This window comes from Spea bombifrons, chromosome 4, assembly GCF_027358695.1.
Source record: "Spea bombifrons isolate aSpeBom1 chromosome 4, aSpeBom1.2.pri, whole genome shotgun sequence".
NCBI lineage: Eukaryota > Metazoa > Chordata > Amphibia > Anura > Pelobatidae > Spea > Spea bombifrons.
In genome coordinates this window covers 38,350,007-38,372,830 of record NC_071090.1, presented here as the reverse complement: position 1 = coordinate 38,372,830, position 22,824 = coordinate 38,350,007, and the positions used below count along the sequence as shown (strand labels likewise).

General features: G+C 37.6%; 1 protein-coding gene across 1 annotated transcript; it reads left to right on the top strand.

The window, feature by feature from the left end:
* Window positions 1–2,743: 2,743 nt before the first annotated feature.
* Window positions 2,744–21,097, top strand: CCDC87 (coiled-coil domain containing 87). The gene is made up of 19 exons (XM_053463656.1): window positions 2,744–2,952; window positions 4,076–4,179; window positions 4,655–4,905; window positions 5,294–5,540; window positions 6,708–6,798; window positions 7,848–7,939; window positions 8,399–8,553; window positions 9,247–9,388; window positions 10,615–10,812; window positions 12,251–12,367; window positions 12,605–12,744; window positions 13,268–13,376; window positions 14,303–14,406; window positions 15,521–15,636; window positions 16,819–16,856; window positions 17,596–17,733; window positions 19,204–19,318; window positions 20,262–20,404; window positions 20,488–21,097. The coding sequence occupies exons 1-19, from the start codon at window positions 2,805–2,807 to the stop codon at window positions 20,623–20,625; spliced, it is 2,586 nt and encodes an 861-aa protein (XP_053319631.1). The 5' UTR covers window positions 2,744–2,804; the 3' UTR covers window positions 20,626–21,097.
* Window positions 21,098–22,824: the final 1,727 nt, after the last annotated feature.

Sequence of the window (22,824 nt, the reverse complement as noted above, 5' to 3'; positions counted from 1 at the left end):
TGTTTATGCCGTGTAGATGGGTATCAGATCTCAGGGTGTAGGTGAAGCTGTGCCGGAGACTCAGGGGGCGGGGGGCATTTTAAACTTCGCCCCAGGCGGCGTTAAGTCTACGGCCGGCCCTGACTGTATGATCACTTTATGACATTGCTGCTCCCTGCTCTGTAATAGCAAGGGAGTACATTTATACTTTATATATATAATAAAATATAAATCATATATACAGTAATTGTATGTAGTGTAATTTCAATCACTCCTTATTGCGGATTTAGAGGGAAACGAAACTTTACTAAAAAAAAAAAAAGAGTTTGAAAACTATTAATAATCTGACATGTACAACTATCCAATCGTTTTCCGGTAGTGAGCCCTTGATTTCTTACAACAAAACGAAAGTTTCTTGTCAGCAAGGATTCAATTACACGACAAACAGGAAAACAACACATCCGTTGCTCTAATAAAATGTTCACTTTTTCGTGCACAATAAGCTTCAGTCATTTCCCCCCCCAAGTCTGGAAACTTTTAATGCTTCTACGCCGAGAGCCCAGCCTCCCCAATTTGTTAGGCGTTGCCTAGCGACAGAAGTTCGCCTGTGTGCTGGGGAGGCTGGGCCGCAGCCCGTAGATACAGTCGGGTGACGAACAGGCGCACCGGCTACCGGCTACCGGTAACGTAACTATTACTTTATATCTTCCTTGTCGGACATCACAGCCACAGCACCGGTGTGTGTCAACCCCTCTCCTCCCAATCTGTCACCCCCTCCATCCGCGGATATAGTTAATATCCAGCTTCAGCTCCGATTGCTTCAATGCATCTAACGAAGTTATTATAGAAAAGCAAATGTATTACTGATTTATTTACCACTGAGCAATATTATTGGTTTATCCATCAGTTATGCTTTAATCTAATTAATTCACTGCCTGCATGTGGAATGTCAAGTGGAACTGCAGTTGTATTTTTGTTGTAGTGTTTGTGTTCCATCAATCAATATGAAGTGTTTATTGCCAGATAAAGGTTATTATTATTATTATTATTTTAATTAGTATTCAAAAATGCTACCAGCTTATCTGCTATCTGTCCTGTTTTCAGAGTATTATAATAGTTATTGTGCAGTGTAACAGGTTAATCCACGTCAAATGACACCTGATCAATTTTATCCTTGTTTTTTTTACGTTTTATTATCTCCAATACTATCTAGACCCTTATGTAATATATTTGCTTTGGGTATAGGTAACCCCCTAAAATAAGGGCATGGTGGGGGTCATTATAGCTAGCTGAGCATTATGGTAGTTGTTGCTTCACAGCACCTGTAGAGTGACTTGTTGACTTGTTGCATGCAATAAAATCATTTTGCTAGGAAAACACAACAGTAATAATGCTAGTCTATATAACTGAATGTATTTCCTTTACCTCATTTTCAGGAATCTCGTAGCACAATTTTTAAACTGGTACACGATAGTGATACTAGTATTATCTGGTAAATTAACTATAATAAAATAATGCACTAATACACAGGAATATATATAAATATATATACACCAATCAGCCATAACATTATGGCCACCTACCTAATATTGTGTAGGTCCCCCTACACAAAACAGCCCTGACCTGTCGAGGCATGGACTCCACTAGATCTCTGAAGGTGTGCTGTGATATCTGGCACCAAGATATTAGCAGCAGATCCTTTAGGTCCTGTTAGTTGCAAGGTGGAAACTTGTCTCTCCAGCACATCCCACAGATGCTTGATTAGATTGCAATCTGGGGAATTTGGACACCTTGAACAACATCTTGTTGTTCCTCAAACCATTTCTGGACCATTTTTGCTTTGTGGCATGGCACATTTTCCTGCTGAAAGAGGCCAATTCCATCATACCGTGTCTATGAAACGTTGTACATGGTGTGCAGCAGTGCTTGGGTAGGTGGTACATGTCAAAGTAACATCCACATGAATGGCAGGACCCAAGGTTTCCCAGCAGAACATTGCCCAAAGTATCACACTGCCCCCGCCGGATTGTCTTATTCTCTTAGTGCATCCTGGTGCAATGTGTTCTCCAGAAAAGCGATGCACACGCACCCGGCCATTCACGTGATGTAAAAGAAAACATGATTCATCAGATCAGGCCACCTTCTTCCATTGCTTTATGGTCCACTTCTAATGCTCACGTGCCCATGGTAGGCACTCCCGGCAGTGGACAGGGGTTAGCATGGACACCATACGCAGCAAATTGCGATGCATTGTGTGTTCTGACACCTTTTTATCAGTACCATCATGAACTTTTTTAGTAATTTGAGCTACAGTAGCTCACCTGTTGGATTTGGGGCTACAGGCCAGCTTCCCCCTCCCGCATGCATCAATGAGCCTTGGCCACCAGAAACCCTGTCATCAATTCACCGGTTTTCCTTTCTTGGACCACTTTTGAGAGGTACTGACCACTGCAGACCAGGGACACGCCACAAGAGCTGCAGATTTGGAGATGTTCTGACTCATCACAATTTGGCCCTTGTCAAAGTCTCTCAGATCCGTACGCTTGCACATTTTTCACAACTTTGTGAAATTAGTGAAATGTTCACTTGCTGCCCAATATATCCCATCCACTGACAGGTGCCATTATAACAAGAGTATCAGTGTTATCCACTTCATCTGTATATAATGTACACCTAGTGCCACAGCCTATTACTCCTCATTGCCCAAAGTAATTGTATTAAGTTATTTTTTCTGTACACTTTTTATTCTTGATATTCATATGAACATCATAAAAACAATATAAATTACTAGTTCTCTGTGGACAAATAAAAAGTATAGATATTTCATGCCAGATATCAGAATGGATACCAAGAAGCTGAGCCAGCTGTACAATGAGATGCTCCAACCTCTCACTTTATTTCCCGCTACAGTTCATTCTGCAGATCACAAGAAAGGTTTGTATTTCAAGACAATGAAGAAACAGAAATATGAGTAAAATTGTCCATTTTACCTCTCTTAATAGATTGTTTTTTGCTATTTTTCTCTCCAACTGTTATTTCCCTAATTTCTCATTTGTAAATATGGCAGTCTTTATCTGTTTAATTTTTTTACGCTTCCCAGTCAGGAAATATTTGTTGTGTGACTGTGTTACATATATAGAGTGCCAGCAGATTATGTAACATCATTTTTAACCTTCCTTTTCTAGATCATGCCAGAACACCTGCCCCAAAAATACATGCCACGAAGGAAGACGTTTATAAGGGTAAATGCATAGGTTACATTCATGGGTTATGCATAGGTAAAACTAAAGTGATGGTTTAACATTTAGAATGATGCCTACAAACAGGCTGTTCTACTTGGTTTCTACTTAAGTAAGCTAGCATCGACCATTCAGTAACTTGCCCTGGTCATGGCTTCTTGTCGAGCTTCCCTTTATTGATTCTGACCTTTTTTCATCAATGTTCCATTGGCTTATTGCAAGTTTTTTGGGGTTTGTAGAAGCTGTGATTATGTTCATGAAAAGCTCACTCTAGGAAAACTGAAGTACAGATTCTGAATTCCCAAATCATTAAGATTAAAAACGTATTCATCATTAGCATTGCAGGGAATCCAATTTTGATCCTTAGATCCATACAAATTTTTTGATTGTAGTCTGTGTGAAATAGTATACTAATTGCACCGGGGCATCCGTAATCTCAAATATCTCTTCCTCATAAGGTAAATGTGACTGCCCAGGCAATGACTATAAAGAAGTGTTTATAATAAATAGTACTTTATGAAACTTCTGTTTGGAGTTGGATGACCGGCTCAAATCACAAAGGTTTATACCCAAGCCCACTTTGTCAAAATTGACCAGTTCAATGGAAAGAGGTTTTTAGTAAAATGATTAGCAGTGAAAAAAAAAGCTATGATAGGGCTTACAGTTCTATCACACAATCTTCCTTTTCATCGGATCCTTTCCTACTTACCATAAACTGTTGAAGAACAGGTTCTTGGTCACCCAACAGGATTTCCTATGGTGTTAAGCAGTAACGTGTGTAAAGTGTAACTTATTCTATGCCTGTTATGTTTTTCCAGATGAAACTAACATTGGCTCTTTTTCATCACTCATATAAGATTTTTCAGGAATGTTAACAACTCCTCTATGTGAGCTTGTTAAGAAGAGGCTGGATAAAAGATCTGCATTGAATATTGGTTCTACTGCAGTACAGAAGATATTTGTATGTACCAGCACTCTTTTCTGTTAAGTTCTGTTATATTGTAATGTCATGACTTTTTCAGTGAACACGAACACTGGCCTAGAAAAAAAGTTTAAAAAGAATATAAGGCTCAGCTGAACCCAGCCAACAGTGAAAAGTCTTCTTAGTTTGGGTCTCCTGATTGACTGGGTTCACTTAGTTATCCTGTGACATCAGAAGAGAACCCACAGTGCTTGTTGTCTTCTGTCCCTTTAACGCACACTGCATAAAACACTATTAAAAAGCAGTTCTCCGTCAAAGGGTTGTTGAAACATGTGACAGCAGAGCATTTATAAGGAGGCAATGAAACCAGGTGTCTCAGACTTCGTCTTATGGACACATTTTATAATTTCGTTGTACAATGTAAACTGGAATAAAACGTTTTTGTGTAGTTCTTTGTTTTTGGAATTAAAATCCACTGCATTGTAACATGTTGTGCCTTTTTGACTACCCACAGGAGGACATCATTCTTAGTGAAGTGAAAGTTATCAGTGAAAGCATCCCACAAGTTTTGTCCAGCTCACTGTTAAACCCGTCTGAAAAACAGCAGCTGCACCGTCGCTTGATCAGCCACATTCTTATCGTTTCAGAACAGCTCTTAGTCTTCTATTTGGAGAAAATAGAACGGAATAAGGCACAATCTGTTTTCTCTGAAGAAGCCAATATAACACGTTTCAAAGCACAGCTCTTACTTGATTGCTCAAGATTGTAAGTTTTATGGGTTCTTTCTCCTTGTGCATCTTTCTCATTTTTTCTCAATGTGGGGAAACCAAACTCACTGAAAAAACCAGCACCTTCAAATTGCCTTCTAGATTTATTGGAGTCTGAGCCCTGCATTACTCTGTGTCTTCACCTACGGGCTGGACTCATAGAGTCCCCTTTGATCTTAGGAACAATTGACCTGGCCATATTCTCAGGCTTCCTTCATACCTTAACTCAGGATAATACAACTGTTGATGGCTGTAGTTCTGCAAAACGTCATACACTAGCTTTCTAACTTGCAACCCATCAACAACTTGCAACCCAACAGCAACTGGACAAGCTATAACGTCTCTGTGGTCTTTATTATGTAGCAATGGACTGTTTTGTCTTTCAGCTTCAATGTCTTTTCAGTCAGACATTGCTTGATTGCGGAGATAAAAGGAATGAAAGGCAAAGAACTGACACATAGTGAAAGTGAAGATATATTAGAGGACAGGACCTTCGAGATTCCTGGCCATGCATATAGGAAAAGCACTTCTACAGGGAGCCAAAGTTCACATTTTACCATGGGATATTTTATAAAACTTGGTAGACCCAAACTTGCCATCCCTAAATGTCAACGTGATATAGACTTACTACAGGTAAATATGCATTTCTTTGTTTGTCTTTTTTTCAGTATCAATACAAATTACATCTCTGCATGCATATGAATAAATATATTCACTATATATATCCCTATATAATATCGATCAGACATTAAAGTTATGTTTCTAATCTATTAAAATGTTCAGTATTATTTTGATTTAAGCCGTTGCTTTAGAGTACAGGACCCTTCTGAAACCACAGGCATGTTTGTTACCACCTAAGTACCTATTTAACATTGTTAATACTATGTACGAGTCAGTAAGTGTAGTTGGTGATTCAGTGTTTAATTGCAATAAGATCTATCCTGTTTTTTGTCTTTAGCTGTGATTTATGTTTAGCACAATGTAGTTTACATATTGGGCAGACATGGCAAATAATTGTAAGTTACCTACTGACCTATATTATATACAGTCATAAGATAAGTTAACATTCTCTGACCCTCCTAGTTATTACATCACACTGCCATATGATGTATGTGATAACCCAGAGTGTTAATATGGGACATATGTACCTTTTTCGGAGGTTTATTCATTAAAGCAGAGTATTGCAGTGAATTAAAGCATCTCAACTTACCACCCTTACTATGCGTTATGAAGGGGGTGCATGTGGAGTTTCTCCTGCGAGAAAGAATAAGTAGGCCTTGCATCTTGCGGAATTGAATATTAGCCATGCCTTATACACAAGCAACTCAGCCCTTCTTGAAGAGAAACTTCCCAGGGTTTGCTGTTCATAACGCATAGTTAAGTAAGTTGGCTTAAATGTTTTAACTCACCTGTAACCTCATGGATAAGGGAATTAACTCCATTCTAAGGGTTTACACCGTGCACGTTTTGGCTGAAGAAAACCCTCAGTAGATATGTAAGGTAAGGGATTGTTAAACAGAACAGGTCTGAATCTGGGAAGATTGTAATCAAAGAGAGCATTCGTTCATAGTTTGCTATTGTTCTAAATAACTGATCTGGTTTTATTCTGGAACAGGGAACGGATTCTTATATATATATATACTGTATATATATATATGTATATATATACTGTGTATATATATATATATATATATATATATATATATACACACATATATGTGTGTGTGTACATGTAGCTTATGTATGTACTAAAAAAAATAATTTAAGTTTAAGTAAACTGCTACTATACAATATTTCTAGATTGGAAACATACAACAACTGGATTTAAATAAAGCACAGATGCTGATGCCAACAAAAGCAATTGAAAGCAAAATCACAAAAAATATACATTGTGAGTATACAAAAATGTATTCCTGTTACTTGAAATTAGATTCCAAAACACTGTAACAAGAATAAGTGATACAACATAAAATAATACAAATTATACCATGTCAAATTGAATGCCACGGACGCATTCCATTTACGTAGGTGTTGGAAACAAGTGTGAAAAATAAACTTAATAAGGTCAATTAGCATTGCAGGAGACTTGTACCACTCGTTTATTTTTGCCTCAATATCACAGTCCACTGTGGTCTTTCTCTCTGCGGGGAATCGAAATTCAATCTTTTTAATGCATGGGGATAATAGTGTATTATGGTCTTTTTATTTCACAATAGAAAGTTATTTCATTTTTACCAATTAATCGAACAAGCAAGGGTTGTTATGAATAATAAATAATTAATGAAATATTGGGTCTTTATTCCAAGATGATAACTTTTATTGGTCAAAAAAAAATGTGGGGTCACAAAAGCATTATCGACTCATCTTTAGATGTAAAGAAGAGATTATAGCCCCAAAAGACTTCAACTTCACTTGGATCATTAATATGGCTATAAGTATTTTCCCTATTCAGATAATATATAGTATTATTTAAAATATTTGTTTTAATTACTTCTTTTAAAAGCTTAAATGCAGTAAAACATCAATTTTAAACAGCACAACACATATAAAAAATAGAAACACTCTTCTGCTGTCTGTATAAATTACAATTTTATCTTAAAAATGTAACAAAAATAACAATAGATTTATGCAATTATCATTGCTCACGTTAAATATAAACAATCCCTTTTAAATGAAAAATCTTTCAAGCAATTATACTTCTTCAGAGACAAAAAAGCTAAATGATAGTTCCTTTTTCCAAAATGAAATTAGAATTGCTAGGAAATCTAAGACAGTTTCTTATTAAGTAACCAAATTAACAGTTCTCTATAGAGAAATGCCCAGTTATGATAAGAATGTATAGCTGAGCTCTGTTTACTTTGTTTAGTAATACATATAATATATATATTATATGTATTATATGTATAATATATATATTATATTTATATATATATTGTTCAGTTACAGATGAAGCTGTGACTACCACTTGTTGTGCCACAGAGGACCAGAAACCGGAGGAGAGAAGCGCTGGTAACAAACAAATAGTTTTGAAGGTTTGTTTTCCAATTCACAAACTAAGAATTGAAATAAGTAATTCTCGGCCGATTGTAAACATTCTAAATGACTACATTTACACTGCACTGTTCAAACTTGTAGCGATTGTTTTACGTGTGATTTTCTGTTGTCATATATAAGTATTGCAGATCAGCAGGGCATTGCCTCGTACGCTGAGGTGGTGGACCTGGTGGTGAAGGGGCATGATGTTCTCTCTTACATTAGCGAACAGTTGCCTGCAAGACGGAACTTAGTTTGCTGAGGTTACTAGGAACTCTAGTGTACAAAGCTTCCAAGTAAAGTATTCTAAACTTGTCTTTTTTGCCATTAGGTCAACTACCAATTCTTGCTAACTCATATTTTGAATGCTGTATGAGAATAGAGAGTTATTGTTAGATTTGTATAACACAGTAGTAACCTAATAAAAACATCTATTAATTGGCTTTCATTTAAAACAGAAAAGTGCATCAAGCCCTGATTTGCGAATTGGTGAACTCCTGGCTGATGAATTACATATTAATTTCCAAATATATGCCTCCGAGTGTCCAGAGATACAACATAGAGTGGAAACACATATAAGTGAAGGAGATATTATATCAGAGGATCTAAAGAGGTATGGTATGGTGTGGTATGGTAGTTTTTACTTACTTATGGGAACATCTGAATACAATAGTGTATAATAATAGTGTAATACCAATATAGCAGACGCTGGGCTGTGCTTAGCTTTTGGTTCAAAGCCTAAAGCTCTGGACTCCTTCCCTTGTACTTTCTATATCATCACTGCACTCGGTTACTAACTGTACATAGGAACTCCCAGGGTTTGCCCCAGAGTCACCGGCTGAAGCCCAATTTTTTTTGGCTATGTCCACTGGCCACACACTAACTTTCCCACACCCTGTCCACTTAAGGCTGTCTGGGGGCCAGCCCTGCCCATGTGTGGCAAGTGCCTGCCCTCTCAAAGTCACTCCCCAGAAGAGGGGAAAGCTCTGGGTAGCCTTATCTAGGAGGTTCCTAGATATGTTAATAGGATGCGAGATCAGAAGGTAATTATCTGTAGTAACACGTTTATGCTGCGTTCATTGAATTAGCAAAAATGCAATCATTTGTAAATATTTTAGATACAGTATTTGACTGAAGTTTAAAGGAAAGATATCGAGATTCTTTCAAAATGCATGTGAACGCCTTTTTAGTCAAATTTGTTTTAATCTTAGTTGCTGTTATTTGTACTTTATTTTTTACATTAATTCATGTTTATTAGTATAACATAACCAAGAATCCGACACCAATCTTAACATATATTTTAAAGGTTGGTAAAAGATTCAAGTTTGCAGAAATCATACCAAGAAACCGACTATAGCTATGAAGAAGAGATTCCACCTTTAATAAGTGCCATAACTCATGGGGTAGCAGATAAGTCCAGACATCACACAATGGAAGCTTTACTACAGGTATGAACCGGTATTCATATGTTTGTTATTGCAAAGCTGTCTAGTATGATTTTATTCTTTTCTTTCTATGATATTATCATATTTTTCCTAGTTTAGAGCTATGTAATGCATAGGGTCTGTGGTAAATCCCAACTTAATGGGAAGCACTTACATGAAATGTATCCATATTTAAAGATAAATATGCTGCACTTTAATCCAAGCCTGCAAACATTCTGCATTATTGTATAATGAGATTTAAGTCATGTATTTTGGCTAGACTTGGGTGCCGGAGAAGTTTTTGTGGTCGTCTTTGTGGAAAAAAAAATCTTTGTATTCTACAAAATAATTAACCCATTTCCATTCCATGTTTTTGGTATTCATTATTTTTTCTGGTTTTCTAGCAGGGGTTAATACGGGGTTAACACTGTAACACTTAGCAGCAGCTTTGGCGCCAGGATTTTAAAGGTCCGTAAGAGCGACTCTATTGGTCGCCTGCAGGGGGCTCCTCTCAGACTCAGACAACTTCTCTGAACCACTTGGGCTGGGAGGAATGGGGATTTCAATTCCCCTGGCAAAGAGCAGGGCAAGGTACACCTCAGAGCAACTTGGCCTGGGGAGACCAATGGCTTTGACGCCAGGATTTAAATTGCAAAGGTCTGTAAGAGCCACTCTATTGGTCGCCGGCAGGGGGCTCTGGCCTCTGGCATCAACAAATGAAGGGCAGCTACGAAGACTTAAGATAGGCTAGAGGCAGTGACTTGTATGGGGAGGAAGGGACCAGTCCAAGGAGATTAGCTAGGAGATATTTATGAAGACGAAGAAACAAAGATTTTTCTTTGTGTACGTTTATCCGTCATATTAGTTTATTCTGTATTTGTGTTCGTTTTCATGTTCTCCTAAAAACGAATGCACAAGTCTAATTTTGGCCAATGTACATAAGCTCACCTGCTGAGCATCAACATATTTATAATTACTTTAAATGTATTCTTTTGTTTGCTTGTTTGTTTTATGTTTTATTAAATTTCAACAAAGGTAAAGCATGAACAGTCTTTTCTATAATGGTAGACTGGATGGGTCAAGTAGCTTTTTATAGCCATCATAACTTATTTTTCAAAGGACCATTCCATTGTTTTCTATAGCAGAGAAGACCAAGTTTCTAACTTAGCACCAGTGTATTTTATACATAACCAGCAATATTTATATCCAATGAGGCTGTTGTATTGAGCTGTGAGTGTTTATATTTGCAGGACCCAGATCCCAATGAGCAGCATGTGCAAACCCAAAAGACAGAAGCAGATCTTCACCCACAGGCAGATTTTGTGGACGTCAAAATCCCAAAGAAGCCGTTAATGAGGAGAGCTGATGTTCAGACCTCCGACAGGATTTACACAGACTTCACCGAAATGCCAATCTATCCCCCTGTGTACAATGACTTCTCAAATGAGGTAACCAGCAGATATGATGAGCCTGATATTATTATCTTTTATTTCTATAGCATCAACAAATGACACAGTGCTTCTTGCAATACATACATTCTCGAGGTGTGGCAAAAATAGATTTGACAGACTAAGACAACCGATACAATCTAGAGGCAATGGGGTGTAGAGAAACATAAGGTATGGAGAAAGGGAAGAGTTGCCATAGGTGGATGTAGGAGTTGTATTGGTGGCAGATAAGTTCTAGCTGCAAAGACTATATGCTTCTCTGAAGAACTATGTTTTGAGGTCGTTCTTGAATATTGAAAGGGATGGTAAAATCCGGAGTTTAGGTGGATGTGGGGCCGTATATAACACATTAATGTTCACAGTAAATATACACTGCAGACTGGGGGTTATCTTTGCATGTAATGGCTACTGTAAAAAAGTATCCTTCTAATTATCAAATCATTTTCAACTAGTAGTAATCACCTCCAAATTATGAAAATAACTTATCATGTCAATATTTTCTTTACATATTCACTGTTATATATTTCCCATATGCCTCACGTATTAAGCCAGTATCACAACCCCACCATAACTTTTATTATGTATATTGAATTGGTATGTGAAGTCGATTGGGTGAAAGCAGATTTGTCAACTACAATTTGTTTTATTATTTAGACTCCTTATCTGGTCAACTAAATGGCAGTAGTCTCATTGACTTTAATTTATAAGTGTCCAATGAATAATACCATGCAACCTTAACAAGAAAATCCCCTATAGTTTCTGAAAAGTCCTGTAGATGGCAATGTTGATGAAGAAACCATTGAATATGCAAAACGCAAGCTACAATATAAGTTGTTGACTGTTTTTGTTTATATGCTGTAATTACGTAACAGTTAGTGGTGTGACTCGCATGTTAATGCCAAAGAATACCCACTAAAGCACTTTACATTTTCTGGATTAACACTTTATATAAAAAGTACAAACCAACTAGTGAAATACATTGGTAACCTGATTGATTTGTTCTACTTACAGAAAAAATCCCATGAGTGGAATAGCCTGGGGATAATGTACTGCCTGCATCTCTGGAGAATTCAGCTCAGTACTTATCCACCACACCGGGAACACAGTTCTTAAATGAGCTAAACATGTAGGACACCTCAGTACCAGTATTATTTAACACTATGCAAAGTACTTGTTTGTGAAGGCACTGCAAATAAAGTAAACTTAATGGTTAGAAACAAACAATTAAAAAAATGCCACCCTTAAAGGGTTAGTGGAACAAAGTTGGGAGTTAAAGTTCTTAAATCTTAGGATATAAGTTTTGCGAAAGAGGTAAAGGTATCATCTCAAAGCAGAGTTTACACTAGACCATTGGACTTAATCAAAGTCATTAAAGAGGCAGGCCAATTAGGCAAATAGCCAAATTATGTTGGCAAATTTCTATGTGTTTCCTTTTAAGGTTGAAGCTGCTTCAGTGTTCAGAATGGATACAAATCTGTACATCGGACAGGAGCTCCAAGAGGTTTATAAAGAGCTTACGAGGAATATTCCAAGTGATCACCTTAAGTTTGACCAGGTAGGAGGCATATATATTATTCCCAACACTATAATGTCCTAATCAAATTATTCATTGCGAGCTAATCCTCATGAATGAATGAGATTTTTTTATACAGTGTAATTGTCCTTGTGAATTAATTCATATATATATATATATAATTTATATCTGAAACTTTAAGATCTTATAACCACATTACATGTAAACCATATAGCTTTTCACTTAAATTGAAATGAACCCGTTCTGATTTTTTTTTAGGATGCGGTCATTGAACCTTATGCTACTAAAGTTGATTTTTCTAAATGTATTTCGTCATCAACACTGACCAGGAAAAAAAATCAGCGTGTTATCAACAAGGAGTTGGATTCACTGGCATTAAGTGACGAGCTTGACAGCAGGTAACATGGATGTAATCAGTGTGGAATTAATCTAACCCAGGGCAATGTTTTAGTTATTATGTACTGAATACTTTACATCCACATCCTATTATTAAACAAAGAAAACACTTATTCGTTATATATGAATATGCCTTTTCACATGCTTGTTTTATTCTTTATTTACCATTTTAAGCAATAGCTGTTTTTATTGTGGTATGGGAAATTATATGTACCTTTAATTAGCAGACCGTAATTACAGCTTTGCTAACATTGATATTTTTTGGTATCGCTAGTTATCCGTTCAGTTTAATCTAAAGAAGAATATGAGCTTGATCTTGCCCTGGTAATCTTTGTTTTATACTATGATTGTATATGTTTACAGCTGAAAAATGATCACATGATTTCTTAAAATGTGTTTCTTTTTTACATGTATATGTCACATATATTAAAAATGTACTGCACAAATAAAAGCAGATGAAAGCAAAGGTCAAACAATTATACTGAATATTTATACTAGGTCTCTTTTTTATTCCAAATGTTGTAGAGAACAACCAGTGCCTTTTGATAAGGAAGCTTCCAGGATCTGCAAGTCTTGGCTTCACTGGAAATCCATAGCAAATTCAGAGGACTACATGAATTACCTATCCACGCAGGTATGACGTTGTGGCTGTAGCAATAGTTTTAAGACAGTAGTGCTATCTGTCTCTACAGTTTGCTTTAGATACATTTGTAACAAGGTTCATTTTGTAGTCCAAACCTGTATACCTACTTATTTATTTATTTAACGAGCTAGGTATTTTAAAGATTGTTGAATGACCTGCAAAAGGTGCAAAAGTATGTGGATCCTCTGAACATCGAGAACACATCGATCCCTGTCCATATAAACAGGGAAATGACCTAGAGAAACAGCGCTTCACCCGGAGATTTCCCAGATATGTAGCAAACCACTGCAACTGAATATTTGTGCTGAGCTGTTAAAGGGTTAATATTTGAAATGTTCACAAAGCTCTCAGTTATACCATCTCTCCTTATTTTACCAAAAGTGCACAGTACAGAGTGCTCTCATTTAAACAAACTTCCCTGGAGACAAATGGATGGATGCAGGAGATTTTTTTGGCTATGTATAGTCCGCCGGACTCATTTAATGTCATCATCATTTTCCATGTCAGACTTGCAGATATATTTTTATATTCGCTTCAGGGCCAGGGTATGCTCTGGAGCTAAGCTAAAGATATTTTTAGTTTTGTGTACCTAAATGTACTCTTCTACTCAATAGCATTATTCATTCTATTATCTTGGATGGAGTGGAATCATCTTTCTGATTACATTAGAATGACTTTTTTTTTGCAAGCACCACTTGGAAGTTCTTTGGAATCACAGCCCCTGTAGATAAATTACAATTTTGATTATCTTTGGAACTGCTTAGTGAAATTACTAACATACATAACAGATAAAAATGTGGAATTGTATCCACGTTGCATGAACGACAGCTATTTGGACAACCCAATATCTTTATTCTATAGAATATTGTATTTGAGGTGACATGTTCAGTCAAGTCATACCACCTGACTCTTTCTAGGACCTCGACTTCCTGAAGGTGATATACCACTTATACAATAGTGATTCCGAGGACGAAGAGGCAATGAACACTGCTCTGAGGAAAAAGAAAGAAGAGAGGAAAAGGTCTGTATTTGACATCAATCCCTACCCCGAAAAATTATTTTATTCGTTCTCTGAGGTTTGTGTAAATTAATCTATTTGCTTTTTATAATTCAGTAGGTCTGGTTTATCACACCGAACAAAATGCTAGGAATGCCCTATGTGTACAGAAATATGAGTATAGGGTTTTAGTATGAAAATGCTAATAAAAAATCATTTTAACTATTTTATTAAAATTTATTAAACAGTAACATTCATAAACAGATTACAAAGAAAACAAATCACACATTATTTTTCATTTTCTGTACTTTTACATCCCCCCTGCTGTTATACCAGCCCCTCTCATTTTTGTAGTTTGGATTATTTTGATAAATGTGTTTTTTCTGTGACATACATCTCAGTGACTAGCATGTCTAGGTTCATGATGGCCACCGCTTTGGGCATATCAGCACGCTGCACTCGACTGATTCAGCTAATATGTTGCAAGCAATTAGTCAATGGCTAGCCAACAGTAAACTGATTGCTCATAAAATGCCGGCTGGTTATTCTTCCTATCGTAACAATAGCTGCAGATACTTGGGGCAACAGCACAGAGACACTTTAGATAAATAGTATAAAATAAAAGTTTATGTTCAGCATAATAAGTGATTCGATACGTTATTAATGATGGCTTCCTTTCCTATATATCTTTTTTTTTTCCTTCTGTTTGTGATAACAGTACATTCAGCCCACTTTATCCAGATTTTCTTTCGGGTCATTGTTGGCTTCTCCGGGTTTTGATGGATGACTTTAAAAGCTGCTTGAGTTATCCACTCAGAGCAATATTATTTATACCAGTCTTTCTTGACTAATCAAATAGGAACATTTTAAGAGTAGAAACTGGATCATGTGTGTATGTGCTTATATATATCCACAGGATTGAAACTGTAAAGAACATTTGTACATTCTGTAAATTGCTAATTACCCCCCCCCCATGGCACTAAGGAGCACTTTTAGATTGTAGCCCTTTTTGCTTTCTGTTCTGCATTTCCTTCCTTGGATAAATTAGCCCAGTTCAGCAGGGGACTATATTTATTTTTTCACTGTAAAATAATTGTGTGCAAATCATCAGTTTTTGGAGTTTTTTTTTCTTTAACAGGGAAAGAGACAAAAAGATTGCTGAGCTTAGAGCGGAAAAGCAAAATTACACACCTGGCATGTGGAATATTAACAGTGTCATGCTTGGGGGTCTCGGAATAGATCCTGACTTACCAGGTAATCAGTTATCTTAGTTCTAGACAATATATGTATTCTCTCAAGGTTTCTGTAGGCTACAGTGCTCCCTAGCTAGATGGATGGCAAAGTAATCCAAAACATACGTGTGCCTGATAAAATCCAAAAAATATAATATAGCTTGAGCTTTGAGAGATATCAAATGTTTGGATACGATTAGGAATGGTACTTTCTTTTTCTGTCATGTCTCTACAAAAAAAGAACGAGATGTTCTAGTATGCCTATGATCTAAAATACATTTTCCAGGATTAGAAAGAGGCAGAAACTGTCTGTATCTGTCGTGGCTTTAAATCCTGTTTCTGGGTCTTCTACATCTGGCCACCTGTGGCATCAGGTTATGTGCCACACTTTGACGCGTCTGTGGTGTCTGTCTGGCCACGTTAACTTCCTAGTCCGTTCCTGAAGTCCTTGAATGTGGGTGCATGCGTCTGGCGTCTTTTCTAATGCATCTTTGCCCACGTTACATGCTGTATCTGGTCTTACTACTGGAGCAGCAAGTGTCACCAACACGCAGTATCAACAAACAATGTTAGTCTGACGAAGAAAGCAGCCTTGAACTTTCAAAGAACAACTTGGTTTCTCACGATAAATGATGTGTCTAGATGAAAAATAATGTTGGTTTCTTTAAAAGATGTCAAAGTTATTTTGAAAGTGTAGGAACACTTTATTTTTGGTTGATTCCACTTTAAGTTATCATATTGAAACAGGCATTTGGACAAGGTTATATAATGTTTAAGTTAAACATTTGTGGAAAAAAAACAGTGTTTGCTCCGTCCCGCTGCTCATAGTGATTAAATCACTGGTAATAAGGTCAATTAGATGAAATTTATAGCATAGTTATTATTGTTTTTTTCCGAGAAAAAATATTTATCATTTCAGCTGCAAAAGATAGTTATAATTCAGTTAAATATATGATGGGTCAAGATACTTTCTGTCTTGTCAATATGTATATATATGAATTTAACTGATTTCATTACTACTCATTTACATTCTGATTATAACCATGCCACAAACAAAAAACACTCATGTAGTTCATGTATTCATAAACGGTTCATACAGTTCTGTACTTGTTAATATATTACTGATTGATTTGCCTGTGGGTTCTATATAACGCTTTTGGTATGTACTTCTACGTGGCTAACCCGGCTACTCCACCTTTTTCAGATACTGAACATGATATCCAAGAGACATTGGAATTTCAGGTACTTCAAAACTTTGCTAGATATGTAAACTGACATACGGCAAAAGGAAGCAAAATTTTGCTCACTCTGTTGTAAATGGTAGTTATAAAAAAGGCATCTTACCTTTATGGCTGCAAATGGAATATAGATATATATATATATATACCGTATTGGCTCGGATATAGGCCGCCCCCGTATATAGGCCGCACCCTAAAAGTTTGGTGCTTTTTTAAAGAAAAAAAGTCGGGTGTGGGCAGAGGTAAAACGCTTAGATAACCTCCCGTGCCGGCACCCCCCCCCGTGGGAAGTGCTGGCAGGGGAGGCTGTCTGAGCGTATCGGGGAGAAGGATGCAGGTCCCCTGCACCGCTGCGGGGGATCTGTATCTTAACCCCGCTGCCTGCCCGGCGCCCGGGACTGCATGTCCCGGGCGTCGGGCGCTAGAGCTCGAATATAGGCCGCACCCCCACTTTAAAAACTTAAAGTGGGGGAAAAAAGTGCGGCCTATATTCGAGCCAATACGGTATATATAATCATCTTATTTTAAATGTAAGCAAAGTTATATAACACAGTCGTGTTTGACACACTTGCAGATACGTGAATACACCTGTCTGCAATTAAAATGTGATTGTTCCTGTTACCCCTGCATAATATAAGAAATCTAATACTGTACAGTCTACATAAAAGCATGTATTAGACCTTTAACCTTTAGATTTACATTTTTCCTGCATATCTATGTTGTGTGTTTTTTTTTCTATATAGAAGAGAACAAGCGTGAGTCAGGAGCTGCTGCAGAAAAGAATAAATGCTGTGTGGAATACACTTCATGTTCCAGAAGGAATGAGACTGGACATGGCAATTAAATACAGTTCCACTGAGTACCAAGATCTTCTGCCTGAGGTATAACTGAAGCACATAAGACATCTGTGCTGTGGGGATGAGTATATGGTAAAAGATAAGCAGGGGCGTAACTTGAAACCACAGGGCCCTAGTGCAAAAATTGTGGGACCCCCGACTTCAACAGCTGGCCTGTGCCATCATTGCCCCTAACTTGTCTGTGCCTTATTTGCCCCTTGCCCCCTTCCCACATACACTCTGGCAGACACACAAATTACACACACTCATACTCACTAACACACACGTACACATTCATTCTAACACACAAACACATATACATCTATGTTCACACACAAAATTACACATCCATGCTCACACACATACATTCATGCTCACACACACTTACAGATCCATGCTCACACACAGAATATCATGTATTGTATTAAGTGCAGCGTAAATTGTTGGCGCTATATAAATAAAAGATAATAATATCCATGCTCACACACAAAATTACACATCCATGCTCACACACATACATTCATGCTCACACACTTACAGATCTATGCTCACACACACAGAATTACATGTATTGTATTAAGTGCTGTGTAAATTGTTGGCACTATATAAATAAAATATAATAATAATATCCATGCTCACACACACACAATTACACATCCATGGCCACGCACAATTACACATCCATACTCGCATATATAAATATGTATATATACAAACATATATACTTACCCCCTGCCCCCGCTTACCTCACCACTCCTGCAGCTTGCTGTCTGACTGCTCGCTCACTCCTCGCGCCATTTCAAAATAGTTCCGTTGTGTGCTTGTGCGCTCCAGGTCAGAAGGGCCCTTTCTAAGCAATTTTGAACTGGTATGAGGAGACAGGAACAAGGTGTCGCAGGGGTCGCACCCCTGTAGTTACGCCACTGTCAGTAAGCCTGTCCTGCCAGCTGCCGCATCTAGAGTATTATGTACAGTTCTGAATACTCCATCCGTAGAAGGATATTAAAGAGAGTTCAGAGAATGGCTTCTGAAATGGTTTGCAGATCTACAATTATCAAGAAATATTACAGTATCTGAATATGTAGCTTGGAGTAGGCAAAAGAGATATGATAGAAACATACAAATACTTAAAGGGATTTAACAAAGCACAGGAGGGAAGTTTGTTTGAAGGGGGCTAAATGTTAGAAGAAAATAACTAAAGGCTCAGATTTGTCGTAAGAAGTTACCAGGTATGACTATCATGATCCCCCCCACGCTCAAAAAATATTTATAAACAAAATTGTAAGCTATGCACTTTAAATGGAGTAGAATTAGCCTCCCTTGTGCTTTTTGGAACTCTTCTGGACTGCACTCGTCTGGAACGTATATTAAATAAGTTCCACATTTTATTTTAAGATAGAAACCCCCATGATAGTTTTGTGCTTTGTCTGTTATTTTATTATCGTGCATTTATAAAAAGAAATATCTTTAAGTTGCAAAATGAATTAAAACTGCTCTGTGTTATTGTTATTTTAGGCAATTGAAATGTGGGAACAAGCAGTAAAACATATCCAAAAGAGAGAACAAATTTTAGCAAAACTTGAGATGTTTGAGAGAACAGCTTCTGATCCAAACAGATTCTTTCAAAGAGGTAAGCCTGCTAGAAGTAGAATGATCTGACAACCAGACTGTTGTCAGCCGAGGGATTTATTCAGTGAGCTGTGCTGTGAGTCTCTCGACCACAGCATGTTAATTAAATTACATGGATAATGCTAGGTTCCAATAAAATTGCTAAACGTATGGCATTATGAACAGAGCATTCAGTGGCACATTTATGAGAGTTGCTGCTCTAGGACTGACCTGTGGCCACCTCCCAAAACTACCAAGGAGGACCTCCTTCTCCACTGACGTCTTCTTGTGCAGATCATCATATCGAAGCTTTAAATAATGTGGAACCTATGCTACAGCACAGACTTATAAAGTACAACAGGGCTGGTTGCAAAGAATCTCTCTGATCCTTGCTGCCCCCAGGTTCTGCCACCCTAGACCAAGCAGCCTATTACAGAATATGTCACTGACAGCACCTAGATATGTGTATTATTTGTTCAGCTGTGCCCTTAGGTACCATTACCATTTGCTACCATTTGAATTGGATGAAATCATTCCACCAACATTTACTCTACTTCAAACAGAGGGCTGTTTGTCTATTGTAAACATGATAGTTATTTTAGGGCAAATTTTGAAGTTTTGATGCCTAGGGCTGAGCTGTGAGTGGTGACATTTATCAGAGAGTGGTGACGTTTATATTACTGAGCACCAAGGCATACGTTGGGGGTTGCCAAATATTAGTATGTTGGCACTTAAATCTATATCAACACTATAAGCAATGTAATTGAGAAAAAAAACATTTTCCTTATCAAAGTTTCTGAAAGGGAAGCTCTACAGTTTGGGGGTTATCTCAGATCCCCATTATCCACAAGTTTGTCCCCACATTGGTTATTGCCTGAAATTTAGAGCAGGAGTAAGGTTGACCTTGTCTCACACTAGACCAAGTAACAACATTTTGCTTTTTCTTGAACTTTGATATGTTCTAGGTCATGATGGGACATCAATTGCAAGAATAAACGAGTCTACAATAAGAAGAAAGTTTCACACACAGTTAACAAAGATTGAGCAGGAAATACCAAAAGTGTTACAAGTTATAAAGAAGAAATTTAATGACACTGTCACATTTGAAGTAAGTCCACATTAGCTATTTCTGTATTCTTAGCCGAACATCAAAAGCTCAATAACCGATACCTTTTTATCATTTTTTTTAAGGGCCGACCATATGCTGAAAAAATGCAACGAGACAAAGTAGAAATGCTTTACTGGCTGCAACAGGATCGTCGTAAAGATTTAATGGAAAGACATTTTAAAAAAGAAAATGCCATGTTAAAACTGGAACCATTGAGTTAAGAAGAATAAAGGGGATCTATTGTACACAAATATTTGTAATTGTAACCTTAAATTCTCAGGAAAGTTATATAGAATTATAGAAACCAGCTGGATATTTGGTATTTCCTACAAAATACTGGACTTCAAAGAACGTGAGATGGTGAACGAGACCTTGTTTCTCCTAATCGTGATACTCTTCCTGAATGTACCAGATGTCTCGACATATTGGGCCAAACTGGATAAATGCAAATGTAATTTTATAATTAAGATGTAAAATCGCATAGGCTTTCAAGGCTTATTCTTCTAAAAACTTATGACTGTACATCTTTTTCCATATAGGCTCAATGAAAGCTATCAACTTCAACTAAAGACTCCTTTTTCTCTTGAGATAACATGGTTATATACATTTCCCTTATTAGGATTAAACCTGTACATATAAAATTATATTTTTGATTAAAATAGAAATCAATAAAATGTATCCTTGTTGCCTGGCGATTCTGTCATATCTCAGTTAACTTATTTAAGTTATTATTGCTGCTTTATAATGAGTATACCCAAATGTATCAAATTGCACAGGGAATGGACTACTAATTACCATTAAATATTGTATTTATTATTAGTAATATGATCAACATTGTGCAGTGTTTTACAGGCTTTTTCTAATATAAATGACTGGTACCAGATGAAGCCCATGCATGCTACTCTGCCCCTTTCCTCTCATATACATTCCCAATTCTACATACAACTACGACATACAATTCTACTAATTCTACTACTAATGGACTCCAATATGTGTTTAACATCAAAATTAGGCCAAAACTGCTCCTTTAAGTGATGCCTGAGCATAGCAGATATAAGGACTAACCAGGGGAGGGCTGGCAGCCTAAGGCCTGCAGGGCGAGTCTAGTCAAGTGCCCCATTGTGCCACCAAATCATCCCACCATCCATGCCCATCCTTTCCTGGTTTTCTAACGCATGTTGATGTAATATGATGGGATTGGGAGTACATCAGTACAATAGAAAAAAAAATATCATACACAGGACGCCTGAAGTCACAATTTAGTGCCCCTAATCCTTTTTAAAAACATATGGAGATTGAAATAGAGTAAATAACACAAAACCTTTACTTTTCCTCTTTCTGGGCCTAGAAAGTTTTGTCCTCGGAAGTGACTACAAATTCAGGAGGGCCTTTTATCTCTGGATAAGTAAAAATTAAATAGTTCTATTTATTCAGTAAGTAAGTAGAGTGCCAGGAAACAAATGACCAAATACACACCAGGACAGGATCTGCCACACCTACACCCAAACACACACACACCAGGACAGGTTCTGCCACACTGACACCCAAACACACAACAGGAAAGGCTCTGCCACACCGACACCCAAACACACACACCAGGACAGGCTCTGCCACACCGACAGCCAAACACACACACCAGGACAGGCTCTGACACCCGGACAGGCTAAGCTACAACAATAAAAAAGTAATTTACACACTTCTTTGTCATTGACCCCTCCCCCTTTTGTGTTTCCCCCCCAGCCAGCACTATATGTATTTATGCCCCCGGTCTGCCTCTCCCTTTAGTATTGATTTATGTAATGGCCCCAGCTGCCCCCTTGTGTATTGATGCCTCCAGCCCAGATAAAATGCTGCCCTGCAGTATGGAGGGTGTATATCTGACTAGTTGGTTTCTTCCACGAGTCTATACATCCCCCATATTGCAGGGCAGCATTTTATCTGGGCTGGTCAGCAATATGTAAAAGCTATATGTGTATATGTATATGGAAAACATGACTGATGTGGTCACCCTAATGCCCCCACACCCTTGTGTATTGCAGTTTTGTTTAGATTTAGTGGGCCTGGGGGAGGGTTGCCCCCGCCCCTGGGACTAACAGTTGCTACATCTGGCTCTGCTCCAAAGTCCTGCAACCATTCTGTGTGCCCTTTAAAAACTGTCAGTTAACCTACACCATATATACGAAAGTATTGGGACACCTGACCATTATACCAACAGGGACTTTTATGACATTGCATTCTAAATACATAGACATTAATGTGTAGGTGGTGCCCCCTTTGCAGCTGTAACAGCTTCCGCTCCTCTGGGAAGGCTTTCCGCAAGTGTTTTGTGGGAATTTTTGCTCACTCATCCAGTAGAGCATTTGTGAGGTCAGGCACCGATGAATCTCCATTCCAGTTCATCCCAAAAGTGTTCAATGGGG